Source organism: Pseudopodoces humilis, chromosome 7 (assembly GCF_049639895.1).
Source record: "Pseudopodoces humilis isolate 2021_Gansu_Grassland_sample_001 chromosome 7, ASM4963989v1, whole genome shotgun sequence".
NCBI classification, from domain to species: domain Eukaryota; kingdom Metazoa; phylum Chordata; class Aves; order Passeriformes; family Paridae; genus Pseudopodoces; species Pseudopodoces humilis.
In genome coordinates, this window is record NC_142206.1 from 26,358,226 (window position 1) to 26,385,400 (window position 27,175).

The 27,175-nt window shown below is 39.8% G+C and overlaps 1 protein-coding gene across 2 annotated transcripts; it reads right to left on the reverse strand.

Moving 5' to 3' along the window:
• Positions 1 to 1,022: 1,022 nt before the first annotated feature.
• Positions 1,023 to 27,079, reverse strand: EHD4 (EH domain containing 4). 2 transcript variants are annotated; one of them, XM_005522493.3, is made up of 6 exons: positions 26,756 to 27,079; positions 19,020 to 19,196; positions 14,452 to 14,549; positions 10,834 to 11,246; positions 7,882 to 8,046; positions 1,023 to 5,434 (listed from the first exon to the last, which is right to left on the reverse strand). In XM_005522493.3, exons 1-6 carry the CDS (start codon positions 26,989 to 26,991, stop codon positions 4,898 to 4,900), a joined length of 1,626 nt encoding a protein of 541 aa, XP_005522550.1. In that variant the 5' UTR covers positions 26,992 to 27,079; the 3' UTR covers positions 1,023 to 4,897. The 2 variants fall into 2 exon arrangements, with proteins under 2 accessions (XP_005522550.1, XP_014107562.1); XM_014252087.2 differs by lacking the exon at positions 26,756 to 27,079 and adding an exon at positions 21,007 to 21,078.
• Positions 27,080 to 27,175: the final 96 nt, after the last annotated feature.

Consider the following 27,175-nt stretch of genomic DNA (forward strand, 5'->3'; position numbering starts at 1 on the left):
GCTGAAGTGTGCTGTAAATTTTTCAAAGTCTGAAATGAGGAGCATGTAAAACAACATTCTATTAAAAATAAAACCCCACAGAGCTACCCTTCCCACCTCCAAACCACACTAAAACCTCACCTTCTTCAGATTATTTTTTACTTTTAAAAGGAGCAGTTCCAACAAAGTTGCTGCAGTTCCAGAGCTACAGACCCTCCAGGAACCCACACTATGTCTGTGTGTGAAACACACGCTTCCATGTGACACATGGCACCAGGAGCCAGGAGCTTTGCCAACACTGCTACATAGGAACTCCACAGCAGCTGAAATTTGGCCACAGCAGGAGCAATGGCTAAACTGTAGCATCCTGATGGTACAGATGCATCTTTGGAAATGCCTCAAGTAGGATGTGCGCCCAGAGGAGAAAGAGAGGGGCCAGAGGAATTCATTCCAGCACAATGTTACAGCAAATGTTCTATTGGTACCATTGGTTATTCTCAAGTAGTAGGCAGAATGGTGTGGAAGGTGTCTGGGTTTTTTGGGACAAACACATCAAAGTGCTTTTTGCTACACTGCTATTCAATCTATGCTTATTTTTCAAGGTTAGTGCCTCCACTGAAGTTAAAAGCACCACCTCTCAGATCAAGTTTCAAACCTTCAATCTGCACACAGGAAGTTTTACATTTATGTTCCACACTTGGACTTTACAAAACCTCCACATTTAGACATTAGGAAGCTTCAAAATTACATTCTGCTATAACATGCTAAATACAGAAAGGTGCTGGAGGTTTGTGGGAGTTTTTTAAATTCTTTACAGATAAATTTAATTCTGGAATCATGCCTTGGCACAAACAGTAGTTTCAGCCACCAGTTCAAGGGCACAGAAAAGAAATAGCCAGAACCTATTATGGACACATAAACTGAGGTAGGGAAATCAGCAGCTTGCCAAATAGCTCCTCTGCCTATGACCCTTAAGTAGCAGGATTATAAAATTCCAGGTACTGAAAGATTATCTTCTAGAAAGAAGCACACAACCCAAAATCTCAGGTAGTTCAATATTAGTTTATTAAATCAGCAATTTTAAACACTGCTTTCTAAAAATGATTACAAAGCATATTAAAATATATTACAGTATCTGCAAAGAATTTACTGTGTAATGAAAGTGCAACAATAATGAACTTACAACTTTGTTTGCCTAGCTGGACAAACTGAAGCACACTGAACAGATCAAACCTTTCCTCAAAAATCAGAGTGCCTTTTAAGTGAAAACAGTGTTTAACAAAAATATTAGAAAAGGTGAGCATGTGAAATGGAAAATTAAGTTCATGATCATTTTCTCAGTGCTAAGTTACACATATCCATCAAACCACACACCTCAAACTCTGCTTGAGATCCAACAATTTAAAGAGCCACCAAAATGAGTGCACATTGTGAAGGGAAGGAAGTGACAGAAAGAAAAAAGAGGGTGCATTTCAAGTGCTGGCAATAAACAATGTTGAAAGCCAGGGACCACATACCTGCTGCTTTGAGAACATGTTCCACACAAATCCACACCACACCCAATTAACAACTGGGACCTCACCCTGACTTAAAAATCTTTTTAAACTCTCCAGTTTCAAGCTGTCACAGCTTTTAAGTCTCTCAATGTCCTGTATTGTGGTTATGAACCATAACCCCACATTTTCTTTTGCAATCTACAACAAAAACTCCTAATTTCTGAAGGAATAGAACTAGGGTCACAAATTAAAACTGGGTCGTAGAATAGTTGGAGAAAAGATAAAAGCATCAGTTTCTACTTTAGTTTAAGAGAGTCTTTAAGACAGTACTTTAGTTTAAGACAGTGGGCACAGATTCTACAGGATGAATTACAGATAGCTTTGAATGATCTTACAGAAAATGTTATTTTAATCCTAGGGATAAAATGTCTGATCAATCCAACATCCTCATCCTTTCTTCATCCCCTCTCCTGAACAGCATCCACTCTCCTGAACAGCAGCAACCTACTCCATCAGTTTAGTTGTGAAAGAAATTTCTGTTTAAAGTTCACATGAAATGTACTTTATTCCTATCATCTAAGAGTGATGCTAGTTCACTGTAACACATACCTAGAAATAAATACGTTTATGTAGCTGTGGATCTGACCACAAAACACTTCTATTTCTCCAGACAGCCAGAGAAAATCCACCTCTACTTCTATACATGCTTCATGCATTCATCCTTCAAATTCTACAGGAACACAAAGCAAAATACTACAACCCCATCTAAGCAAAATATTTTAACTTATCACCATGATGTATTTCAATTTGTCTGCCTTAAGACCAAGTTAGCATATTGTCACAGAGACTGAGGAAAAGGCTGTGCTCTCAACAAAACTAGAAAAACCAAATAAAGCCACTGAAACTATCCTGCTCTTCTCGCTGAAGGACGATATTTCTAATGGCATGGGATCACATGGCTCCAATGTGTCTGGAGCATCACCCCTGGAAGCTACATGTGGTGGGAACTCTGGCAGGAGTCCACCCCTGCAGCCCTGTGCTCCTGCAAAGCGAGGTAAGGCAGAGTCAGAAGATCAGCAGCTTCCTAGATCCTCTCACTACAGATCCTTCCTAGATCCTATACTACAGTAGTCACAATACAGGAGCTTGCATTCTTTCTCCTGGTGGCTTTCCTGATTAAGCTAGTCTCTAGTACTAAGCTGGTCAGTAGTGTATAAAGTGGTATTGACTGCAGACACTACCCACAAACAAACACACAGTACTAATTCTGCAGCCTTTTTCTTTTTCTTAACACTTGCAATCTCCATAGACTAATTTTTGTTCAATCAAAAATTAATTCCATAGAAAATAGTTACTCTGCAGATGTACAGTCACACAGGTAGGCGCAGCATCAAGTTTCACAGCTCTACTGAAGTGCACAGAGATGCACTAAGGTTAATTTGGCTCCTAATTTAGGTCTAACAGAAATAAAGCTGGTATGCTTGAATGACAGGAAAACCACCTAAGAATTAAAAAAAAAAAATAAAAAAATGAAGTCCTTAGAACAATTTAACTATGTCAGGACATCCTTGATACAGGCCCAGAAACCTGGCAAGGTAAAGGTGATGTTCTGCCATTACTTAAAATAGCATCATTGTTGTCCTATGGAAGAGCCCTGACAAAGTTCATGGAAATTGCACCTCAGAATAGAACAGATGTGGAAAGATGAGAGGTCCAGAAAGATGTGAAGTATTAAACCTGACAACCTACAAATATATGATTTGAAAAAAAGAAGCTGAGGCTTTTCTTGGATAACCCACAAAACTGAACACGGAAGTGTGACTGAAACCTTAACTGGGAGACAATACCCGAACTATTTCCCTCCCCACCCCTATTACAAGGATGTTAAAGCACTTTTTGGCTTGCTCTGTCTCAGAAGGCATTACTGCTGCCACTTACTGAGACTTAACAAAAAAAGTGCTCAAAACCACAGTACCTTTGATGTGTAGGGTCTTTCCTATGACAAATGGAATACAAATCAATTCCTGCTCATACACACAGACCAGAACTGACTGCCAAATTTGATTTTAGGAAAGAACTGGCCCTCCCTGGAAGACACAAGTTCACAGGGCCAAAGACTTGCCTTCTTTTAAGGTACTGATAAACATCAGTTGTAAGTAGACAGTATGTTCAATTTTGATTGTGTGTTGCTGGAAAATAAATGTTTATTAAGCATCCATTCCTTTAATGGATTGTTTTCAATAAAGGAGTAATATTTGAGGGAATGAGTCTATCATTTATTACAATCAATGTAACAGTTCCTGTTAGCCTCCCCATCCTTGAAATCTGCTGCCATAGGAATTGAATCTCTCTTTTGTGGTTGTCGACCACATGTTGGCAAAAGAATTAAAAGCTTCTCTTAAATATATATTAAAAAATACACAGACATAACTGTATAATTAGCTGTAAATAGAAATTAAATACCAAGGAAAATATCCTGAGACAATCTAACGTGCTTTGAAAAGGCTGACTTTGAGCAATACACTTTTTCTGAATAGAAAGTGCAGCTTAATTTCAATGCAAACATGGGGTTCTTTTTTAGCTTAAGAAACCATTCCGCTGTCACTTTGAACCATTCAGAAATTCATTGTCTGCAGAGAAGCTAAGCTTAAACCGCAAAGGAAATTATAAATCCAAGGAACAAAGCAGATCTCAGGTCTTCTAATGATAACACTGAATGCATAGTGCTGTGTAAAACTGAAGAAGCTGCTCTTCAGATAAGACACAATGACAGATCAAAAAAGTAATTTTAGTGTTTTGCAGTTCTAGGTAGAATCAAAAGTTTTAAAACTTTTAAAGCTTGCCCAAATTCTGAGCATATACAAGACTCTCCTCATCACTCTTCTACTTTTTTCTAAATCTAATTAAATAATAAAAGGAAAAAAAGAAATTCCTTTTATATCAGCCTTTTCTTTGATTATATAGAGATGCTGACATTCACTGAATGGCTTAAGTACATTTCTAGCATTTAAATATACCTTGCATAGGCAGGTGAATTTAACATTTTGAGCTTCAGTGTGCTATTTAGGATAGTTTGGAGACACTTAAGGTTGATCAGTATTTAGGTTTGGTGAAGGTCAGCAACTTTTATACATGACATTTTCTGTTTTATGGTTGTAAAGGCAGTGAGATGTGGACACAGGAGTACAACATCATTTTCACCTTATGACAGAGCTATTATAAGGCACTTGTGATAAGCATGTCTGAGTGAAGGTCAGAAGGGACAGTGATACAAATGTTTCCCTGCTGCCATGCTTGTAACTTCAGTAGCTTGCATGAAATGTGCTGTGAGGTTAAAGGATCTAAGCTTAACTTCAAATTTTGGTGTTTTCCACACCTTTCCTGTGGGATTTTCAAAATCCTCATTCTTCTCCTTGTATTGTTCATTCTGCTGTCTGGAAAGGTTTCCTGTGAGATGGTGGCACCAGGTGGGAAGGTAGCGTGCCAGGCAGTTCATATCCATCCAGTTTAATCTTGATGAGATGTTTTGCTAATGCAAACTCTTCATCATCCAACATCCCATCGCCATCACAGTCTGCAAGTTTCCAGATCTTGCCCAAGACGCTGTTGGGTAGTTTAGAAGTCACCATCTCCTTCTTTGCACTAATCCCAGATATTTTGCCATTGATTGGTGACAGAGTGTAGAAAATCTCATCGTAAGCAGGTTTATCTTTGGCAACAACCCACTCCTCTTCATCAGCTCCTTCCTTAGCACCTTCCCCATATCCATGGCCAAAAGGTCCTGCCATGGTGCCATCAAATGCTCCACCGTGTACCATCTCTGTGGGCATGTTGTTCTCTTCCTGTCTGATTAGGTTCATCAGGGAGGCAATTTTGTTGGCCAGCATGTTATCCACAGCTTCAATTAGCTTTGGTTTCAAAGAATGAAATTTAGTGAAGTCACAATTCTCCAACTGCTCCTGTGAATGACACAGTGACAGTAGTTAAAAACTATTCCAATACATTGAAAAGTTTACAGAACCAGTGTCAAATTATTAAAGTAATCAAGTATTAATTAAATTGAAATGTCTTTTGAAGCTTTTTCTATAGCTGAAACTCCTCTTGAAGGAGAAACAAAAGTGACACATATGTACCGTACAACAAATATATTTCATCAAACACACTAAGACAATTTTGCAACAGTGTATGAGTTTGTCTATTAAATTACAGTTACAATAAAATTTTCAAAGTGCAGTGGATAAAACCACAGCAGTTGATGAATGTTACCCAGCAACTTTCCATTTGGTGATTATTTTCCAAACATAAAAGAAAGCATGCAAGTAAATCCTCAGTCCTGCTAGCACTTTTGCAAGTGTTTAAAGTTAAAAATAAAATCAAATGTTTGCAGGACTGATCTGATTTTCTAGATTAGACTTCTTGGTTGTGGTTAGGTCAGGCAGAAGTGTCCTCTACCAATGAAGAAAAACTGAGTTAACAGCAGCAATGTTTTATAGCGGTGCTGCCAGAACTCACTAAGTCAGATGGTCCCTGCAGAATTTGTGGAGTTTTCATCCTCCTAGCACCAATGAGATGTTCACCTAGGTAATATATACTATTCCAACACAAGCGCAAGCATGTTTTACACCACAGTGTTGGAAAATTAAAGATGCTTTAGGCAAGTATTACATTTTTTCTACATATAAAATGCTTGCCAAGAAGAGAAAGTTACAGTGGAAAAGGTTAAAAAAACCCAAACATCACCACCACCACCTCCCACCTTCTGTAAAATGATGTTAAATTACTTTAACTAATCCCATCTATCACCTCAAGGAGCTGCTCCATTACATATTAAAATGATCATGACATGAACCAAAGAAACCTGGAGCACTGAGTAAAAACAGCCAACCAACAACTCTGTTCAGGTGACATTTATACACAATCACCTGATTTACAGCACCTGATCAGAGTAAATTTATGTAGTGCAATAAGTGCTTCTCAGGAAGCAAAGGTCAACTTGCTACCGGTTTTGGCACAATTTCGTTTTCACACAATTTTGCTCCTCATTACAGAAGTGACTGATCCCTCCTTGCTGCCATCTGCTGCTGAGGCTTATCTGACAGATACAGTAAGTTTGCAAGTTTCATTCAAATTTTGTTTCAATATTCAGATCTTACATTCTGCATCACAAACAAAAGCAGCAAGGGAAGAAAGAGTCAACCTTTGCCACAAAATCCCCTTTCAAAACCTAACTCATGAAACCCTTCCAACAATCCTGCCTGTGAAAACTTGGCTAAAATACATCTTGTGCTTCATCTGTGATTTGCTATCTCATGCCAATAGTTGATTCCCAGGTTAAATACCTTAGCTTATGAAAGAAACTTGTGCCTTCCTACAGATAATCAGGCAATCATCACTCCTGATGATTAGCTGTGCAAGTACCACATATATTGTCAGAATGACACGTCTGGTAAACATCCTCTATCACACTCATGGCTAGTTCATAGTCAGAGCAAACTGCAGGCTCCCAATACCTTGTTCTTCAGCTTTCAAGCTCAATTATCCTCTAATTCAAAGTCCATTTAAGAAGCGTAGGATCTGAGATACAAAAATTGCCAGCTGATGCTTGAAATCACTGATAACACAGCATTAGTTGTTTTTCCCAAGGATATTTTCTAAACAACTTATCTCAAATCAGAGACCAGGAATAAACAGAAAGTGACAGAAAATTGGTTGAAAGACTGCAGGAAGTCCAAAAGAGGAAGAGACAAAATGTATTTAAAAATTAGTTGTGGTTATAAACCAAGAACTTCTCTCTCCTTCACAGAATACAATCTTAACGAGACAGGAAAAAAGCAAAAGACTATTTTCAGAAACAAAAGGTTTTAAGCTGGACTTTTAAAGTAACACATTGCCTTTATTATTCATTGGGAAACAGTACCAGAAAAACAGGAACAAAGTAGAGTAAAAGTGAATTTATGACTAAGGATATCTTCACCTACACAAATACTTGATACCATTCCCAAAATGATAAATATAACCACATTTAGGATTCAAAACAAGAGGCCCTTCCCTTAATCTCTGAGTGTTCACTGCCAATTTATTTGCACAAAGCCTTTAGTACTTTCTGCCAGGAGACACCAAGTACTGACTAAAAGGACAGAAGGTCAGATTCCTTATTCCTTATTTTCATATTCTTTATGTAGTCCTGTATCAGTGAATGCACTCTAAGCAGGTTACCACTCTTTTGGTCTGTACCACTTCCAAGTCACTCTAATGTCTTATCAGTCAAATGACTGTCACCTCAACTGCTCTACTGCCAAAGACTCTAAACTGTAATGCTGAGGTGCTCTGTTCTACCTTTTCCAATCTGGCAATCCTGTTACAAAGTTAAGAGTTATTCCAGCGGAGTGGTAATGTACCATCTTACCTGCATTTTCTTGACTTCAGGGAAGTCCCCTGCTGAGATATGGTATTCCCTTTGCAGCTGGATGTAGATCTCTGGCAACTTGTTGATTAGTTCCTTCTTCTTGTTCTCCTTCCCAAATACAGAGGGCATCTCTTTTTTCAGATAGCTGATGATATAAGCATGAACCTAAAAAGAAGCAAAACTGAAATCAGAACTACTGTTTACCGACACTTAACGGTAGTGTTCCTCACCTTGGTCATAAAAAGAAAACAGAAATATGTTTCCCTAAGGAAAGATATTATCAACTACTGTTTCTGGAACTTCGTGTTTACATGAACAGTTAGCTATCAGTTAGTTATTATTAGCTTTTGCTGCTTTCAGCATTCCTTTGAGGAGCAGAGAGAAAGGAAACACATTTCAAAGAAATACAGATGCACGCTTGCTGTTTTAAGGAGAAGCCTGGTACAGCATTCTGTGAGTACCAGCAGCAAGAGAAAAAGCAAGACCCCAGAACCCATGTCCTGACACTATACACAGAGCTCCAGCCATACTGCTCAACCTCTGTGATTTGTAACTCATCTGCCATTGTGGGAATCAATGGGATAACTCCTCCAGTAACCCATGTATGCTAAGTGCCAGGGTGTCTATTTGAAGTGATATTGCATTCCTACCTATTTACTCACAGAAAAGTGAGTACCTATAGTCTGTATTTATGCAGCTGCCTATGCAGATGACAGAGGAGCCAGTTCCAATAGCAGCACTGTGCCGTGGGGCTGCCTTGTGAAGCCCTAGGGAGAGAAGTAGAGCCTTTCCAGCTTATAAGGAAAGACATTAATTTAGGATGCCTTTAAACACATTGACGTTTGCATTGCCATCAAATTTCCTATCCTTCCCACCTTCCTTATGCCTTTATTCTGAACCATTCATCTCCTCCCCCTTGCCACTCTTCCACCACCTTTCCCCACCAAAAGGATCTGTTTGGCCACAGAGCAAATGATCCGTTCCAGAACAGAAACAGTGGTTCTGAGGTGAGTTCACCTATCCAGCTCATTGTGTGGACATTGATGCTCATTTTGCACACAAGAGGGAAGGCACCAGGGCAGAGCCTTCTCTTAGAAGTAATGTGTGGCTACCACAACTTGATGTTATCAAACTGCCCTCCTAAGCTCTGACCTGGCCAGGACCATGGCAAACAAATGTCTTCCCACAACAGCACGTCTTTACAGATCTCAGGTTCTTGTTCACTTAAAAATAATGTAGCTGTCCACAAAACAGAAGTTACTTACAATTTTCACACACACAGGAAAAAAAAAAGAGTTAAAAATCAGGAATGTCTATCAGACTGTTGAGCAGTAAACAGGTGAAATTTTGAAAACTGAAGGAAGACAAACTACCATAAAAAAGCATCAGTAAAACAAATGATTGCTTTGGTGTTATATAATACTTAATACCTACCAAACCATGACAGAATGTGCATTATAGCATTCTACACAAACCTTGCACAATCTGCACATGGCAATTGCTTGCCCTTTCATTTCCCTACTTGTTAAGGAGGAAAAAGAAAATAAATCTTTGCTTTTAAAAGAAAAGTGATGTAGGCGCTTTTTATATGCACATCTTAAGTTCGCAGCTTTCACACAACAATGCTTCCTTATATCCAAAAAGAGTTATGCATTTTAATGGCAAATAAATTTACATTTCTTTAGTGGAGAAAAAACTCCAGCATAAAGAAGCATAAACCCATGAAATTTTCCAAGAGTATAGATACGAATATTTCTCCAGAACTACAGAATGGATTCAGTAAGGGTATTTTTTAGAGCATTTATAAATAATTGTAAGTAATTTCATGGATCTTATGTTTAAAATAATATTTCTATCAAACCCAGAAGAATATGTTTATAATTCATAAGCACTAACAGTTTCACATGTACTCTAAAGTGGCCTAAGGTCTGCCAGTAAGCACATGTGTTTCTTGTAGATAAGAACAGTCCCCATCTTCAAAATGGGATAGTGAGTCACAGGACTTAGGGGGAAAAAAAAAAAAAAAGCCTAATGCCCAAATTTGACAGCATGTTAAAAGTTTGCTTTTGTTTCTAGTTACTGTAAATGCTTTAGAAAACATTAAGAAGAGGGTAGCACAGAAATAGGGTAAAATAAACCCCAAATTCAATGCTGTAAAAAGCAATTTTTGACTCTCAGTACTTCGAGAGCAGTTTGGAAGGCAGAAAAATGACACTGGATTACATTGCTGCTTTCCTGCAGATAAACAGTTTATTCCCCTTCCGTGACTGTCTAACATATCCCTACGAGCACTGCGCTCTGTATTTACCTTAATCCATTTTTATTTTACATTTCATAGGAATATCTAAAAATTACTCAACTGACACTCCTTCAATGCCAAAATTATTGTAACAAATGAAAAAAAAATGCTGCCAACATTTACAAAACAGACTGGATCTGAGTTTGCTCTGGGATCAGAGCAACTTTTAACACAACATCATTGTGATTTTAAATGGAATTTTCGGGGTGCCATAAAGCTCAGGCCACAAAAAAATCCCCAAACAAACAGCCCCCCTGCAGCCCCAAAAAATAACCCCACCAAAAAAAACCCCACAAGTCTGTCTTCATATTCAGGAAGTTAAATAAGCCAAGACAGGATGTGGTACACACCCCCAAACAAGTATTCATATACCAATGGAATTGCAAGTCCTCTTATTTTTGATTAGAAGTTCACACTAAAATGTGTTCCAAGGAAAATGCATTGGTAACTGCATGGGAAATTGGGAGTTCCTCTCTGCTCCAAATAGCTTTCTCCCCAAGTGACTACCTTTTCCTTGAAAAAGTGATAATCCAATCCAAGATTAAAAACTGTGCTAAAAATAAGCTTATAGCAAGAGAAAAATTGGGAAGGTTAAGAAAGGACATGCTGAGAGCAGCAGAGACTGCTCATTCAGTTTTGTTCTCTTTTGTTACCTTTGCAAGCCTTGCCCTTTTAATGAGATCATTGAGTTTCCTCACAGCAGCCTTCTGCGGGAGACTCTGGATATCCCTGAAAAGATCCTGTGCCTCGGCTTCAAAGAGTCTTCGATTGTCTGTGTTTCGGAGAGGATGGGCCCAGAAGGAGCCGATGTAGACCCGCAGGACCTCTGGCGTGTCGATCACCTTTCCCAGGGACCACATCAGAGCACCGTAGACCCTCATCAGCTGCTGCGTGTCCACTTGGTCAGCCTTATTAAGCACCACTCGAATCTTGTCATCCTGGCCCCGGAATGCCTTAATGGCCTCTGAAAACTCATCAGATATATCCAGCTTATGGGCATCAAAAAGGAGGATGATTCGGTCAACCCTCTCAGCAAACCACTGGAGAACTTGGCAGAAGTCATAACCTGAAAGAAGAACACACCATTACAGTCTTACCATTCAGAAAAGTGAGTCTTGGAGAAGGCAGGGCTGGGGATAGAGAACAAGAAGATAACAGCCTCTACCTGGGGGCAAAAAGGAGATTTATTACTCAAGAGGTCAGTATCTGTGGACAGGCAGGTCAGGACAACTGTATCCTGCATTTCCTTGGACCAGTCTCACTATTACTGCCTTTTGTTTTTTATCACTGCCATTTTTTTCTGTCTCACACCCACATTTGCCTCTTTCCAGGAGTCTGGTTCCAGCTCAGCACCCAAACTGAACAGGACTGTGGGGCTCTGATCACAATCTCTCCTCATCACTGCCAATATTGGTCACCTCAGTAGCACTGCTTATCTGAATTATCAAGGAAAATGTGCAACCATTTTTGCAATTGCAAGCATTCCAGTGCAAGTCAGCAACCAGAAGTACTTGGATCTTAAAATTATTTTCAAACTCAGCTCTCTGTACCTTGCAGCATTTACTGTTATTTTTGCCACGGCAGACTAACAAACTACAATTTTCAAGTGACATGACTGCATTGCTGATGGCTTTGAGGACACGGCAGGTTACAGAACATGAGCAGTGACCTTTCTGATCACCTGAAACAAGCTTTATCACGTTCTAAAGGAAAGCCTATTCATAGCAGCTGTCTAATTGCTTTTACGGGTTCAGCTGGTACCTAATCCACACAAACAACTATTCAAGAACTCCTTATTCAGAAGTGACACATCTAATCCATAGAGTCACCACTGGTGATACAGCTTTGGGTTTGGCATGGATGTGACTCATCTAGTATGAGTAAGGAACAGCAAAGATTGTACTGGGAGCTTTTTGCTTTTTTTAAAAAAAAAAAACAATATCCATTTTCCCCTGAACTCTTTACCCATACTTTTTGAAACACTTGCCTTCATACCACCCAATCATGAATGAAACACGCTCTCCCTTCCTAAAAGGGGCTCCTCCCTACATCCTGCCACTCGTTTTTCCTTCCAAATCTTGCAGACCACACAGACATTTCTGTCTGCAAGGACGTGAACATCACCAGGGATGCCACAGAAGCAGGACAGGGCTGGACATTGTGTGACTAGGGGACAATGCTGGCACACATCTGCACATTCTCCTCCAGACACTTACACTGCCCCTGAACTGAGAGGCAGGAAGCTTCTGGCACATCTTCCTGCTGACAACAGGAGCGGGAAAGGTGTGTCTTGAGACATCTTTGAACGCTGCCCTCTGTGTATATTTTTGACCCTTCAAGAAATCAGCTCCCTCATCTGTGGCCTGGATACTTTCCAGAGTTAAAAATAGAGCATGCTGGGAAATTGTGCATGCCCTCTAATTTTACATAGTCTCTTTAAAGTTTTCATGCATGTTAAAATGAAAGCTAATATTTGAGTCCTCTCTTGGTTTCAGAAGGCTTCCTTACTCCTAGTCATACCTGTCAATTCACTCATAGGTAAATAGTTAAGTAGTAGCTAGCAAGATGGGGAAAAAACAACAACAGCAAAGAGACAAGGTCTTACTCTGAGGCCCTGCAATGCTGATTCTTCCATCAAACATTTTTAATAAGAAAAGCTGCAGCTTACAAATGTTAGACACAAGCTGAAGTTCTAGAAAGCAGAACCCTCTCTGACTGAGACACATTCAGAAACAAGAAAGCATCTTGTACAATCTTACTTATTTGCACACAATAATTTAGAACATCATCAAAGCAACTCAAACTTCAAAACGTGCTAAATTAGACTTACAGCATAAATATGTTTAAGTCAGACTGACTCCTTCAGGAAGTAGGTCAGACAGAGCTTGCTGTGTGCAGCATCACAGGAGAAGTCAAGTTTGTGCTCCACAAAACCACCTATGTGCAAACTGCATTAGCAGCCCAAAAGCCATTTACAGGAAATGTATCTGACAGTGCAGTGTTTCAGCCAAGGCTGAGTGTTGTAATTTCTAATCATGGTAGTGTGGAATATGAGCATGTAATAAATGCCTGGGTGCTTGTAGATGATTTCTTGTATGCTGATGGCTAAGCATATGAAACCTTTATTTAACCTGCCCTCAAAGCCTGGGACACTAAGAGAACAGTGCTCTAAAGCCAACTCCCAAAACCTCATATTTGGTACAACCACACAACTATGAGTAATAAAGAGGACAAAACATCACTGGACAAAGAATCCAGAAGCATCTGGTAGACCAGTTTACTAGGTACACATAATTAAGATTATAGTCCTAAGAAATGAGTCCCTTATTCTGTCAGTTTATTATAAAGACAAGACTATTGTTGCATAGCCATCATATATTCTGTGCTTGTATCAGGATTTCCTCAAAAAATTTATTTTCCTCAAAAAATCCCAGGCGTGACATGTTCAAGAATTGTTTATTTCCTCTGACAGAGACATGAAACACAAGTTTCCATTTCTTAAGCAAAAGTCTGAAAACAGAGGGCAGCATAAGCCACACCCTGCATCACTACCATTTACAACTCCACAGAAAAGTGACATGCACTTAAATGCATCTGAGGAATGCAAGGAAGAAAGTTGTTTACATTATACTGTTCTGTTTAAATAATTTCTCAAGACAGGCTAATGTTTAAAACAGCTTGATAAACAGTGCTCAGTTCTCTGCAGAATTTTCATATTATTAAAAATATTCTCATTTGCTCTTTCTCCTTCTACCATTTGACTTCCTCTTTTGACTGTATTATTTTATGGCATGGCTGAGCAACCTGAAAAAGCAACTCCAGCAACTGTGTCCACAATAAACCCACCTTATTTATAGCCCCACCCCTGAATTTTTCAGACATCACCCACCTAGAGCTGTTATGAAACATTTCTTCATTCATGAACTTCAGTAGTATATATGAGTCATTATTACTTCATGGAAAGAAATTAAAATGGTGAAAATACAGCTTTTTCTCAGGAGTGACAGAGCACTAATTAGTCAACAGACCATGCAACTGTAGCCATTTGCAGCCCTAGCAGCAGGATGACAGAAATACCAACCCCCACCAGCTTCCAAGAGAAAAAATTCCGAAGTGTCATCCAGCCTTACAATATAGGTTGTACAGGGCTTGCAGTACAAAAGCATGGGACAGACCACTAAAACAGGCTCCCCAAAGATTAGGATGCTGGTTTGTCCAGTAGAGCAGAAAAAATGTAGTGAGCTTGGTTACTATAAACCTCTGCAACTCACCTCTGCTGATGCGCTGCTTCTCTCCAGAGAGGATGCCAGGGCTGTCAATGATACTGATGCTCTTCAGGACCTCGTTTGGTAGCTGAGAACACATGAACCTGCAGGAAAGGAGGGAAAAAACCCATTAACAATAGCTCTAGCTCATATGCAGATTGTCCCTTGAGAGCTCCCCATTATATATCTGATTTTAGAAAGACTCAAGTGAGATCCAAAAAAGTTTCTGAATCCTGGCAATCCTCTGTGTTTTGCAATCATACATGTTAAAGAAAAATTATGAAGGGAGCTTCTCAAAAAAGAAAACACATGGAAACCTTGTAGAACTGTACTGACTGACAGTGATAGATATATAGATAAGTGCTGATAAGACTTCAAATTTTGCAAGAGCTGACAACTTGGGCTTTAAATGCAACATTAAAAAGACTTCAAAAAACCACCATTTTGCTAGGAACAAAATTAGTACACACAAGAGAAAATTCTTCACATACTCCAGCTAATGTCCAAACTGAATGACTGAAAGGGGGAGCAAGCAGAAAGCCATACTGACAATATGTTTATGTCCCAGTCCCTGCCACATCTCCCTCTCACCTGATTTAGCGGTGTTTGAGGGATCCCTACTCCCTAACCCACCACTCTCCTCAGCTGGGGCATCAGTGAAAAACACCAGTGTTTCTCCCACAAACCCAGCCAAAAAACTATCCCACTGCCAGAAGCAAGAGTTCAAGTTACACACAGTACGCTCTAAACAATAACCTCCTGCCTCTGCAACAGGAGGCAAATTCAATAGTGGTATTAGGGAAAAATAAATAATTCACGAGGACTCTGAGAGCCGTGCAGAACACTTGGTGTGTTACATGCAAGCTACAATCATGCTTCTGGGATAGCTAATGACTGAAGAACTTCACTGCCCTTCATCATAACCTGCATTAAAGAGATTTGCATAAGAGTTTAATCTTCTTATCAGGGAGCAGCTGAAGATACTAAGGAGCACATGGAGTAACCCACCTTCCTCCTGCGAGGCTGCCCCACACAGGGTTAAGCTGCAGCCTCAGGCTCCAAGATGGGGCTGCCCTGCCTCAACCCAGGGCTTCACACTGCCTCAAAAACCAGGGTATCACAGACAGGAAACCGTAGCTGTGCCAAGATCAAATGAGACCTTTAAGGCCTTGGATGATCTGAGTCAGGAACAGTTCAGCCAGTCAAATATCACAAAACGTAAACTATATCAAAGTCTAGATGGTATTTTATACAATATAAATTATTCAAAGGAAATTGGGAAGAAAAGAAGTCCTAACACCTCACTTCACCTTGCACCTGCAAGAGACCCTGTAGCAATGAGCCTTTAACAAAAGCACACAGCGTGCCTTCCTAGATGGAACAGAAATGGCAGCACCACCTGCGCCTCTCCCTGAAACCCAAAGGGGCATAAGGAAACAGCAGCCATCTGAGCCTGCTAGAAACTGAGGGTATGGAAACATCACGTAAAATGTATTGTTTGTTTCAGTGGGTATAGAATATATTTTCTATATTACATATATATTCTATATATATATAGAATATATTTTCTATACCAGGTATAGAAAATACCTCGTATCTAAAGAAAACTCTTCCTCTTGAAAGTTTTCTACTAGCTTAAGAAATATTTTCGAAAGAGCAGTGAGGTACTATCTGAGAAAATTACATTATTTGAACTTGCCAAAACCTAAAGGCAGTGCTATGTGAAAGCAAACACATTACGTGGAAACGTAATGGATGTGCACAAGTGACAAAGAAAATACAATTAATCATGTGAGCCATTACAAAAATACATACATCACTAGTATAGCATGAAGTAGCTTTCATAAATTTGGAAGTGTGAAGACTGAATTTTCTTGTATACCTTTTCTTATCACTCTCATCCAACCTTAGAAAGTCCAGTGCTTGCTCAGTATCAGCAAGATGTTTCTAGACCTGTCTCATGGGAAGAAAGGCACTGTTATGCCAGCTGAACAATACAGCAGTGTCTTGAGTCAGGCACCACCCAAACTGGGAAAGACTATGTGAGAAAATGGAGAATTACAGGCCTCAGAAACGCAGACACTGCCATCTTTGCAGCAGTCATTAGTGGCAATGGGAGGAGGAAAGTACATGGAAAACACATACGAAATAGGAGCATGAACTCAGAATTAACTGCTTGTTAGCTTTTAGAACATGTCCATAAGATAAAGATGAAAGATGGGTTAAAAATCTTGCCTCAAACTAATATTTTAGACAACTTAAAACAGTAATGATAGTGGTATTTGAATATCTCTTTTCAACACTAAGACTTATTTCTTAACATACCACTTCATGCAGGTCATGTAAGTGCTGCATCATAAAAAGCAAAACTACCTACTATCTACCTGAATGACAGACTTAAAAAAGGGCTGCAAAAACAGTTGTATGAATGAGATGACTGTAATTTCTTATGACACATCAAAACAGACCAGGACTATACATTTTTTCTCAGCAGCACACATTTATTTACATGCTTTTCTGGTATAATGCAGTATTCTTCCCTCACCAGCATCCAAGGGCACACTAGGTCCTGTCCTCCTTCCATTTCCTCCCCAGCTTTTCTTAAAAGTATACGGGTAAGTAAGAGATCAATAGAAGAACACCTCCCACAAGCAGTGAGATACAGGGGGAAATTAGAAGGGGTCATGGAAAAAGACAAAAGCAAGGTAACATCAATAAATTACTGCAGCTAATTACTAAGTACAAGCCTTGATTGTGATACCATGTTCTTGTTTGTTTCATTTTTTCCATTACCTCAGTCCCTGTTTCCTGTCATTTTGATTGTTACACTTGGATGAAAAGGGCACTCAACTTCACAGTCTAAGTGTTCACAGCCTTAAGTTCCTCCATAAAACAAAACACTAGGATTGGGAAAGCATTTAAAAAATAAAATGGGGAGCGGGATGGGATGGGAGGAAGTAGACAAAAGTCTTTTAAGGCAGGAGTGAAAAATGCAGTATGAGATAAAAAGAACTGTCAGCATGGAAAATGAGAGAAGGCAAAGTAAAATATGTACTATGACTACAGGTAACCTGGTAGGAAATTAAAAATACTGAAGCCTAAGACAATTTTATCTAGCTGAAGTCATAAAGAGAAAGGAGTGGGTAAGCTTTGAAAAATGCTAGGGAAAGATAAGCACCTAGATTTCTGCTGAATAACTAACGAGTAAAAGTGAGTGTTGGGGAAGATAACGGTGCCCACAGCACCTCAATACAACAATATCACAGTGACCAAAAGAAATGGAATAATTTAGTCAGTTGCTTTGAAAGTACATCTTTCTAGCTAGCAAATAATCCTGCCTGCATAACAGTCAGAACCTGACACAACTAGTTAGATGATTTAGGCCAAAAATTACAGTGCCACTCACCCAAACAAACACATATCACTATTAAATGTTCTGTGCAAATATTTGAAAATTATGCAAAATACAATTTATATAATTTGTAAGTATATTAATTTTTTGTAGAGAGAGCACCATGGTGCGGAAAGGGAAAAACAGAAGAGTGATCTGGAAGACAGAATGCAGCCAATCACCTCAAAATTGTTATTTAAAATGGGACCTGACTACAGCTTCCCACAGTGCATATTCTTATCTCTGCAAAATGATAACCAAGCCAACTGTAAGCAGCTATAAACTTTCTTTGAATAAGCACAGCAAGAGATAAAACTGTACATGATGAACTTTTAACACGCATGCCAGTATTTATCAGCCAAACAGGAAAGTTTATTGTTAAAAAGAACCAATTTAGATTAATTGGCTTGCAAAGTGAGGCCTCCATGTCAAGCTACCATCAAATACAGGAAGAAAACAAGGCGATTGCTCAGACAATAAGAATGGAGTTATTAGTAACTAACTTTCAACTGGAAATATTTAGCATGCTACTTAAGTTTACTATCAAAATACTCACAGCCCCTGGGCAACACTGCCCTTTCTACAAATACACAGCAGAAGCTAACACTATCTCCCCAGTCTATGGGAAGTACCTGAACACCCAGGTAGTTGATATTAAACACTTAACAGCTTGAATTTTTATTTTATCATGGGGCACATTTGAATCTTCTCCATTCTTGTAGGTCTTTTTACATTTCCCAACAATTCACAACTTTAAAAAACTATACCAAGACATCCAGTGAAATCAGTGGAAATGAACAAGACAGCACCAAAAGGAAAACATTTGTTTCCTTTTTTTTTTTTTAATGGTACTAACTTAAGTACTAACTTATCAGTTTTAATGAGTAGAATTTTTGCATAAACTTATCCCAAGTTCCACCTGGCATCATGCCTCACAAGCAAGTCACACAGTGGATCATTTCTACAGTTTTCTGTGAACTGGTTTTAACAACTATTTTCTATTCAGATAACTCAGTATCTCTATCATAATGCCACCCTACCTAGTACTGCCTTTTTTTTATTTAATTCACCTGAATTGCTGCCACTCCTGCTTGTATCTGAATATTTATTCCATGCTGTTCAAAACAGAACATGCCAAAATTTAAATGTAATCATCAGAAGACAGAAAGCAAGATGGTCTCACCTGTTCAGGAAAGCATTTCCAAAGCGGCCGAGTTTCCGGAATGGCTTCTTAGGATCAACAACTAGGGCATTTCCAGGAACATTTCCTTCTGTTTCTCCATACATTACAGCAATAAAGGAATCGGTGGTAGGCTCTGGCCCAATCCGCATGCCTGGAAAGTCTTGCTCGAGCAGGTATCTGGAGGTGGAGAACACATAAATGTATTTATACACAATAGGGATCCATGGCAAAAGCAAATCCCTACCATTTGTTGAAATTTCCCAAGGATATACCTATTCTCTAAGAATAAGATTACATTTACCTGCATTTCATTATTTCTGTTAACTTGGGAAGGAGGGAGGGAACTGAATTAGTTTTTCACAACATCTAGGTAAAAGGATAAAGTAAACCCCTTTACAAAGACAATGTGGAAAGCATTCCCTCAAATGCAGCACCTCAACCATTTAAGTGGATGCTTCTACCAAAGATTTGAGCGCTGTAGGTTACACTACAACACATGGCTGCTTTTCTGAGTGATTCCAAGCCTACAGCAGTGCTGCTGGTACAAAAAGGGAATGGTTTGAAGCTGCACGTGAGCAGATTCAGTTGGCTGACAGATCTAACCCTTTAATTAACTCAGTATGATCTCACTGACTTTAACTTATCCTATCAGAGGCAAAGAGAACTGTCATGAGGCAGTAGAATTTTGTGTGTTTGGGAGTAAGAAATTTTTTTTTCTTTTGACTTGCACATCAAAAATTCATTGTTACTTAAGACAGATCTTCAGAAATTTAGGCCCAACAATAAAGTACTTCCAAAAAGCATTGAGTCAGGTATTGCTAAAACACCAGAAACCATCTTGCACCTCCCTTTGCATAGTCCACTGAGAGAAGACACGGCACATACTCCGAGGGCTTTGACTTTCCAGACAGCAAGGTCTGAAATGAATTGTGTACTTAAGTATTAAAACTTAATGGAACCAGGGCATTTATTTACATAAAAAGCCTGCCTGCATCCCTTCATGGCCTGCAAGAGCAAAGCAAAAACAGCTCCAAGTCCTTCGAGCAAGCCTCTCTCTAGCACACGTTCGATGAGAACTGCCAGCCTTCACAGAGACACAGACAACACTGCTTAACTTTAAAGCATGATTGTTATTGGCCTCAGTCACAACAGCATCATCTTGGTGCTCAAGACTAAAACAAAGTGTTTTCAATGTCACCCTGCAGTTCTTAAAAAAAAAAACCAACACAATTTTAATAAATTCAGCTATTTACAGAATTAAAACTGGATTTACATGAGGATTCTTCTTCAGGCACAGGCAGTGGTCCTGCCAACAATGACAGTACTAGTTATGTTTCAGTGCATTTATATGAAAACTGCTCTTTTAATAAAAGTTTATTCTGGACTTAACCCAACAGTACTGCGCCTATTCTGCTATAATTTCCGAAATCAATACTGATTTGAGAGGACTTGCTGACTGCTTCTGCTGCAAAAACATTTTACCTAGCATCTATATTTGCTGAACAATCTCTGTCTTCAAATAAAGTAACATTCACAAACTTTATAGATCAGTGCACAGAAGCTGAATTTAAGGAACGAAATATATGTTACAAATTTCAAAGACTGTTTTCCACTAGCCTTAGCAATCTGGCTCCCATTAGTTCAACTTACGATCAGGGAGCATGAAACAGTTATTTACATGAGATTTCCTGTAGCTTTCTGCTTCCAAAAAAATAAATTAAAAAAATGCCAGTGCTAAAATTTGTGAGGAAAGAGGAACATAAGAACAATCATGCCAGAACATGCCAACATCAATCTGTTTTATCTCTAGAATAAGCTGTACCTAATGCACTGTAACAGGGAAATAAAACTGACCGCTCTCCAAAAGCAAATGAAACAACACCCAAACTTCCCTGCCCACACAGGTTTGTAACATGCAGATCCCTCACTGTACAAATAGATCATGAAATTATCTAAATTAAATGAAGACAAAACTTTAATTCCTCACCAGGTGAAACCCTCATGGAAATCCAGGATTTTCAAGTGTTGTGGCAAACAGCAGAACATCTGAAACACCAAAGTGTGTTCCCACCTCTTCACAGAATATCACTGCAGACCAGAGTTCTCTAAAACAGGACACCAAGGCAAACTCACAAGAGCCACCAAGATTTTCCTGATTGGAGTTATCCACAGCTTTGATTTTAAAAGATCAATTATATTTCTGCCTTCTAAAATAAGGTTTTAAAATTGCCATGATAAAATGTTCTATTTCTAACGTTGCTTCTCCTCATTGTCCTCCTTTTAAAAGAGTAAGGGTCTCTAAGAGGCTTGTAAATAAGCTCTTCTCTTGATAAAAACTGCCATTCCCAGGCTTCTGCTGACAGAGGCAGCAACTCGCAAGCTGGCAGACAACATACACAAGGTGCTCCAAGAGCAGCAGTAAAGAATATATTGTTTATATATTGTTGAATATAATGTATATTCAATATACATACATTGAATCAAATACACAGGAGTGAAGTTCCACATCCAGGTCAAGGAGAACTACACGGTGGGATTTGAATGCAGGAGCAGACACCTCCTGAGTAACAGGATAATTGCCATCTGTTGTAAACTCACAAATTATGGCATGATTATGGAAATTCAGTGATGGTCTTTTAGATGCATAAAATAGTAATTTCATGGCCTGCTCATGAATTTGCTGCATGTTTAGAGCTATGGAGTACCTTTCATGATTTCCAGCATCTCTTTTTGCTGCTCTGAAGTCAATTGTGCAAATTCAGATTAGCTGTTTATGGAACCAGAATAAAGTGCTACTGAAATGCAATGATACTCCCAAGTTAATGTCATAAAGGCAGTTTTAAAAAACAGTCTTTCACAGTGATAAGAATCCAGGAAGGCAAGACCTCCTTTCAAATACCAAGCCCCACCCAACAGTCATAATGCTCTGCCTGGTACAACTATTTAACAGACACAGGAATCACTCTGCAGCACAGGTATTTTCCATTAAGATTGGCTCACAACTGCACATCAAGAATTAGTACAGACTAAAATAAACCTCTTCTTGAGCACTGGCTGTGCTCAAGTGTGATGGGACAATAACTACTATGTGGCTGTGTTTTGGATCTGTGCTGAAAAGCGTTGACAATACAGGGATGTCCTCATTACCGCTGAACAGCACTTACACAGAATCTCGGGCTTTTTTGCTCACCCCACCCATGAACAGAGTTAGGAGGGGACACAGCTGGGACAGCTGATCCCAACTGACCCAAGGGATGTCCTGTACCATTTGGCTTCATGCTTAGCACGTAAAGCTAGGGGAAGAAGGAAGAAGGAGACACTTGGAATGATAGCATTTTCTCTTCCCATGTCACTGTTATGTATGAGAGAGCACTGCTTCCCTGGGAATACCTGAATACCTGCCTGCCCATGGAAAGTAGTGAATGAATTCCTTGCTTTGCCTTGCCTATGATGCTTTTACTGTAGCTACTAAACTGCCTTTATCTCAAGTTTTCTCACTTTCAGCATTCTGATTCTCTCCTCCACCTGGCTGCACAGGGTGTGAGTGGCTGTGTGGTGCCTGGTTGCAAGCTGGAGTTGTGAGGTGGGCTAAGCCACAACACACTGCTATCACACATCTCAGCAAGGAAAACCAATTTTACTTACTCACACAAAAGGTAAGAGCAGTCTTCTGTAAATTGAAAAGCTGCCAATGTTTCTGTACCAAATGCTACATTAGCACAGGAAAATACCTGGATTTTCAGCAACTGCAACTACATGCTCTTCTCAGGAATTTTCAGCAGAGAAGGAGTTCAAAAAGATTCACAGGAAGAATGCTTAAAAATAGCCAATGTCCCAAAGACAGTCTAGATCAAACAACAGACATCCTGTTGATTCTTCTCTCTTTGTTTTTACCTGGGCTATAACCCTTCAGCTTTGCCAATAAACATTCATCTATGTTCCTCTGCAAGATGTATAGCCAGACTATGGAAAACTAATTGACAAAGTTCCAGAGATAGAAAAGATTACTCACAGTGGAAGACACTCATTAGCATCTGAAGTCTAAATGCATTAGCTAGGCCACACTAATGCACAAAAGCAAGTGAGCTGGACAGAGCAGCACTGAACAGGGATACCCTGTGATGCACTGGGAGATAAACTCATGGCTCCTTTTTAGGCTGCCCACCTCCATACTACATACTGCACCAAGTATTCCACTTCTTATTTATTTTTTTTTAACACAGCAAAGCTTGCAGATGTTTGTTTTAGAGTAAGAATTCTGCTCTAAATAACTCAAAGTTTTCATGCAGAGCTAGTGAAGGAGCTATAGCTTTCACCCAAAGAAATTAAGAGGGACCCTCCTCCCACTTCACCCCCGAAGAAACAGATGCAGCTGCACAAGTGATTGCACACTATTTGCAGACTCCAGATATTATACATACAAAAGAGTGCTTTCACAAAAGTCAGTCCTGGCTGAGTTAAATAGCAGGAAGTTTACAATTTTTAACCTCTGAGTAATACCTGCAAGCAAAGTAAAAGCACAGCCTGGCAATCTGAGGAATTTACTTCTGCTTTGTCTCATGTTTTCTTTAAAAAAAAAATCAGTCTCCTACACTTTTAAAACAGAATGAAAGAAACTGCCTATTTGCATTGACTACCTCCTATCTCTTTTTCATACAGTACAATTCTCCTCTCCTGTCCCTCCTTTCCCCACTCTTTTTCCTAAAACAGGCATGAAAAATTGAGACAATTACAGAAGCTGTAATTGTAATGTCAAGCAGCTCACACATGAGATAATAACTGTCTTTCATCATACTCCTACTTCATTAAACACAGTTGGACAGGCATTAATATTTAGATGTATTTGTTTGAATTGTCAGAATTGTCAAATATGTGAATAAAGCTATCACCACACTACACCTTAGACAGAAAAACTGACTGGTTTCACTGCATTGTTCCAAGTGCTAAAGCGGATAAACAGCACTGAGTGAAAAAACAGAAGAGCTGTTAGAAACCTGGAAGTGTTTGTTTGCATATCTTAATCCCCAGGGACATTTAGTCACTGGTACATCGGTGTTTTCCATAAAGACTTAGTGGAAGGAACTGGGTGGATATGGATGTGTCAGAGGTATGAAAATGTGAAGTTCTCACGATAACGTCTCAATCAAAGTAAATCCCAAATGAATATTTGACAGCTAAACAGAATTGTTATTTTCACACATAAACCCAATAGTAAACACTTAGGTAGACCTGATATGCCCTCCTGACTAGGAAGTCAAGAAATGTGAACAGAAAGCAGTCTTAATTATCTTAAGCAGTTTTTAATTATTTATTTAAGATTTTAAATTATGTTTTCTTATTAAAAGGTTTGGAGGAATACATCCCCTATAGCGCTATTTCATTCTAAGGAAACCTACAATAAATATAGGAGTATAACAATCTTGAGAGGGTATAACATTTTTCCATGTGAAATTCAGCCTACCAGATGGGAAATTTATTTCTGACTGACCTGGACACTATAACATTTTCCCGTGTATTCTTCTAAGTCTTGCACACAGCATACAAGAACTCCTCTTTTTTTTTTTTCCCTTCTTTTCTCCCCTAAATTGGATTTTGAGTAACAGTCGCTGTGACACTATTGCCTAAGTTGCTGCCCATATTCAATGGAGCACTTTTAATGCTGATTCAGCCAATTATTATCTATGCTATAGATAACACTGAGGTAATGAATATTGATCACAGTGAGATCCTTCAGAAGCAATAAAAGTTATTCTGCTACAGATTTGGACTCTACAGTCAATGCCTGTCTTTTCCAATACCTTGCACAAGATTAAACTGCTCTGCAAGTTACCTAAAATCAGCACAGCAAAAAGGGGTAAGAGAGTAAAAATAAGGGCACATCATAGTAGAAGCCACCTCTTGTATCAAGTCAGGTATTTTAATAAAACACATAAGAAATCATCTTTGAAAACTTCATCTCTGTCAAAATTGTCTGAGCATCTTCATCTGGCACTGACAAATGCAAAAAAAAAAAAAAAGCTGGCAAGAGCTGTAATAAAGTATAGGTCTTTTCTCATTCAGACTGTGTGTTACAATCAGACAATGCTTTTGCTCAGTTTTGTTACAGTGATAACAAGTTACTCACAGAGCAACAGTAGTAAAAGTACACCTAAGGCACTGCAAGGAATATTAATGTTTCTAAGCACAATACTGACTTGCACTTCAGTCAAATATGGGCAGCTAGAAAGGACAGAAAAGACGAATGCCCATAAATCAAGAACCTGTGTTCTCAACTAAGGCAAACTGTCTCAGGAGGGGAGAGACAGAGTTTTCTATGAATTGCAAATAACAGAACAACTGTTCTGCTGACAGGCAGGTATACACATATTTGTGACCATTCTGCAGAGGTAAAAAATTTTTTTGTGACCATTCTGCAGAGGTAAAAAAACTTATCAAGTAAAAACACTTATCTGGAAATATATACAGACTAACAAGGCAACTATAATTTTAAAAAAGAAAATGAATGAGTATACCTAGAGAAATGTTGGAAAAATTGAAACCAACAACCCCTCCTTCCCACACCACCTTGTGACTGTCTGCGGAGATCTTGAAATTAAGTTTCTTTTCTTTGAATTACAGCCTTATTTTTATTTTAAAAATATTCCTCTGAGAAACACCTCTTTTTATGTGTTTGGGGAATTCAGCAATAATCGGTTGATTATTAAGAAACCATGTTCAATTTCAAGCTTTCAATTAGCTAGCTGTGAAACCTGAAAAGACACATGATTAGTTCTGTAAACATCTGAAAAGCTCTCAGGTGATTAAAGGTAAACATCGATCTTCAGTGGAAAGGGGAGGTAGGTATTTTGCACTGCAAGAGGAAAAGAGTGTTCTGGAAAGGCTGCCTGTAATCTTTGGAACTGAAAGATAAGCATTTGTAAATTTTACAGAAGGAGTATAATGAACTTCAGATATAAGCAGGTCAAAATGTGAACCAAGCGACCCCTCAGTGTCTTTTGCAGAGCTGTGCAAAACCTCAGACTGCTTTTTAAGGGGCATGTGATAGAGAAACTCAAACATATGCAAAATATTTATAGATTCATAGTATTGTGCTTCAGCTTCCTTAAAATTAGTTACTAAGAAACTTAGAAATAAGGAATACAGGAAAGACAGAAAATACTACAACAGGAACAACACTGCTAAGCTGCCTTAGTAGTGACACTGCTTCTTCAACGCAATTGATCAAAAAAAAGGCACATGGAAGGGAAGATTTCCAGATACCACGTGTTTTTTGCCCAAAACTCTTGCCACGTTACTCTTCCATGATCACATCCGATCCGTGCATTAAGCTACTTCTGGGAAAGAAAGGGGAGGAGATAAGGTTAAGTGATCCCTCACGGCCAGCGCAGTCATACCGTTTCAGCATGAAGCCCCTGGTTTTCCCCTGAAAGAACTTAGAGAATAAAAGAACTAAGAGGAAGTAGACAGCGGGGTTACACTTTCTCTGCAGAACATGAAACAGAGATAATATTCTTGAACAGGAAGCAAGCGGCGAGCTACAGAGCCTGTAACAGGCTCGGGAGCGGCACCATCCTCGGCAGGAGAGCGGGCAGGCTCCAGCCCTGTCACCGGCAGGGCGCTGCCCGGCCTCGGCCGCAGCCCGGCAGGGATTTCCCGCAGGCAGCACCGCCCCGCCGGGAGGGCAGCGGGGATCACCGAGCTCCCCGGGCGGGGCCCGCACACCGCGGGTCACCTACCGGATGAAGGTGGTCTTGCCGGTGCTATACTGCCCCACCAGCAGCACCATGGGCTTGTTCTCGAAGTCGGCCTCCTCCAGGGCGGGCGAGTGGAACTCATGGAAGCGGTAGTGCTCCTCCAGCGGCAGCAGCTTGCGGAGGTACAGGTCCCGCAGCCCGCCGGTCACCGTCTGCACCACGTCGGTGCCGCCGCCGCGCTCCCGCCCGCCGCCCTGCTTCCCCAGCCAGCTGAACATCCCGCCGCCGTCCCACTGCCACTATCACTGTCACTGCCACAGCCACTGCCACAGCCACTGCCACAGCCACAGCCACTGCCACAGCCACTGCCACAGCCGCGGGCCCGCCCCGGCCCGGCCCCGCGAGAGGCGGTGCCAGCAGCGCTCCTCAGCCGGGCGGGGCCCGTCTCCCTGCAGCACACGC

What these genes read in the sequence shown, in the direction of transcription:
- EHD4 (XM_005522493.3), bottom strand. Translation starts at nt 26,991, where the DNA reads ATGTTCAGCTGGCTGGGGAAGCAGGGCGGCGGGCGGGAGCGCGGCGGC. An exon ending in AAAGGGCAAGGCTTGCAAAG is followed by an intron (nt 8,047 to 10,833) that starts GTAACAAAAGAG and finishes GCTTCTTTTTAG; the next exon opens with GTTCATGCTTATATCATCAG. An exon ending in CTGAAGTCAAGAAAATGCAG is followed by an intron (nt 5,435 to 7,881) that starts GTAAGATGGTAC and finishes TGTCATTCACAG; the next exon opens with GAGCAGTTGGAGAATTGTGA.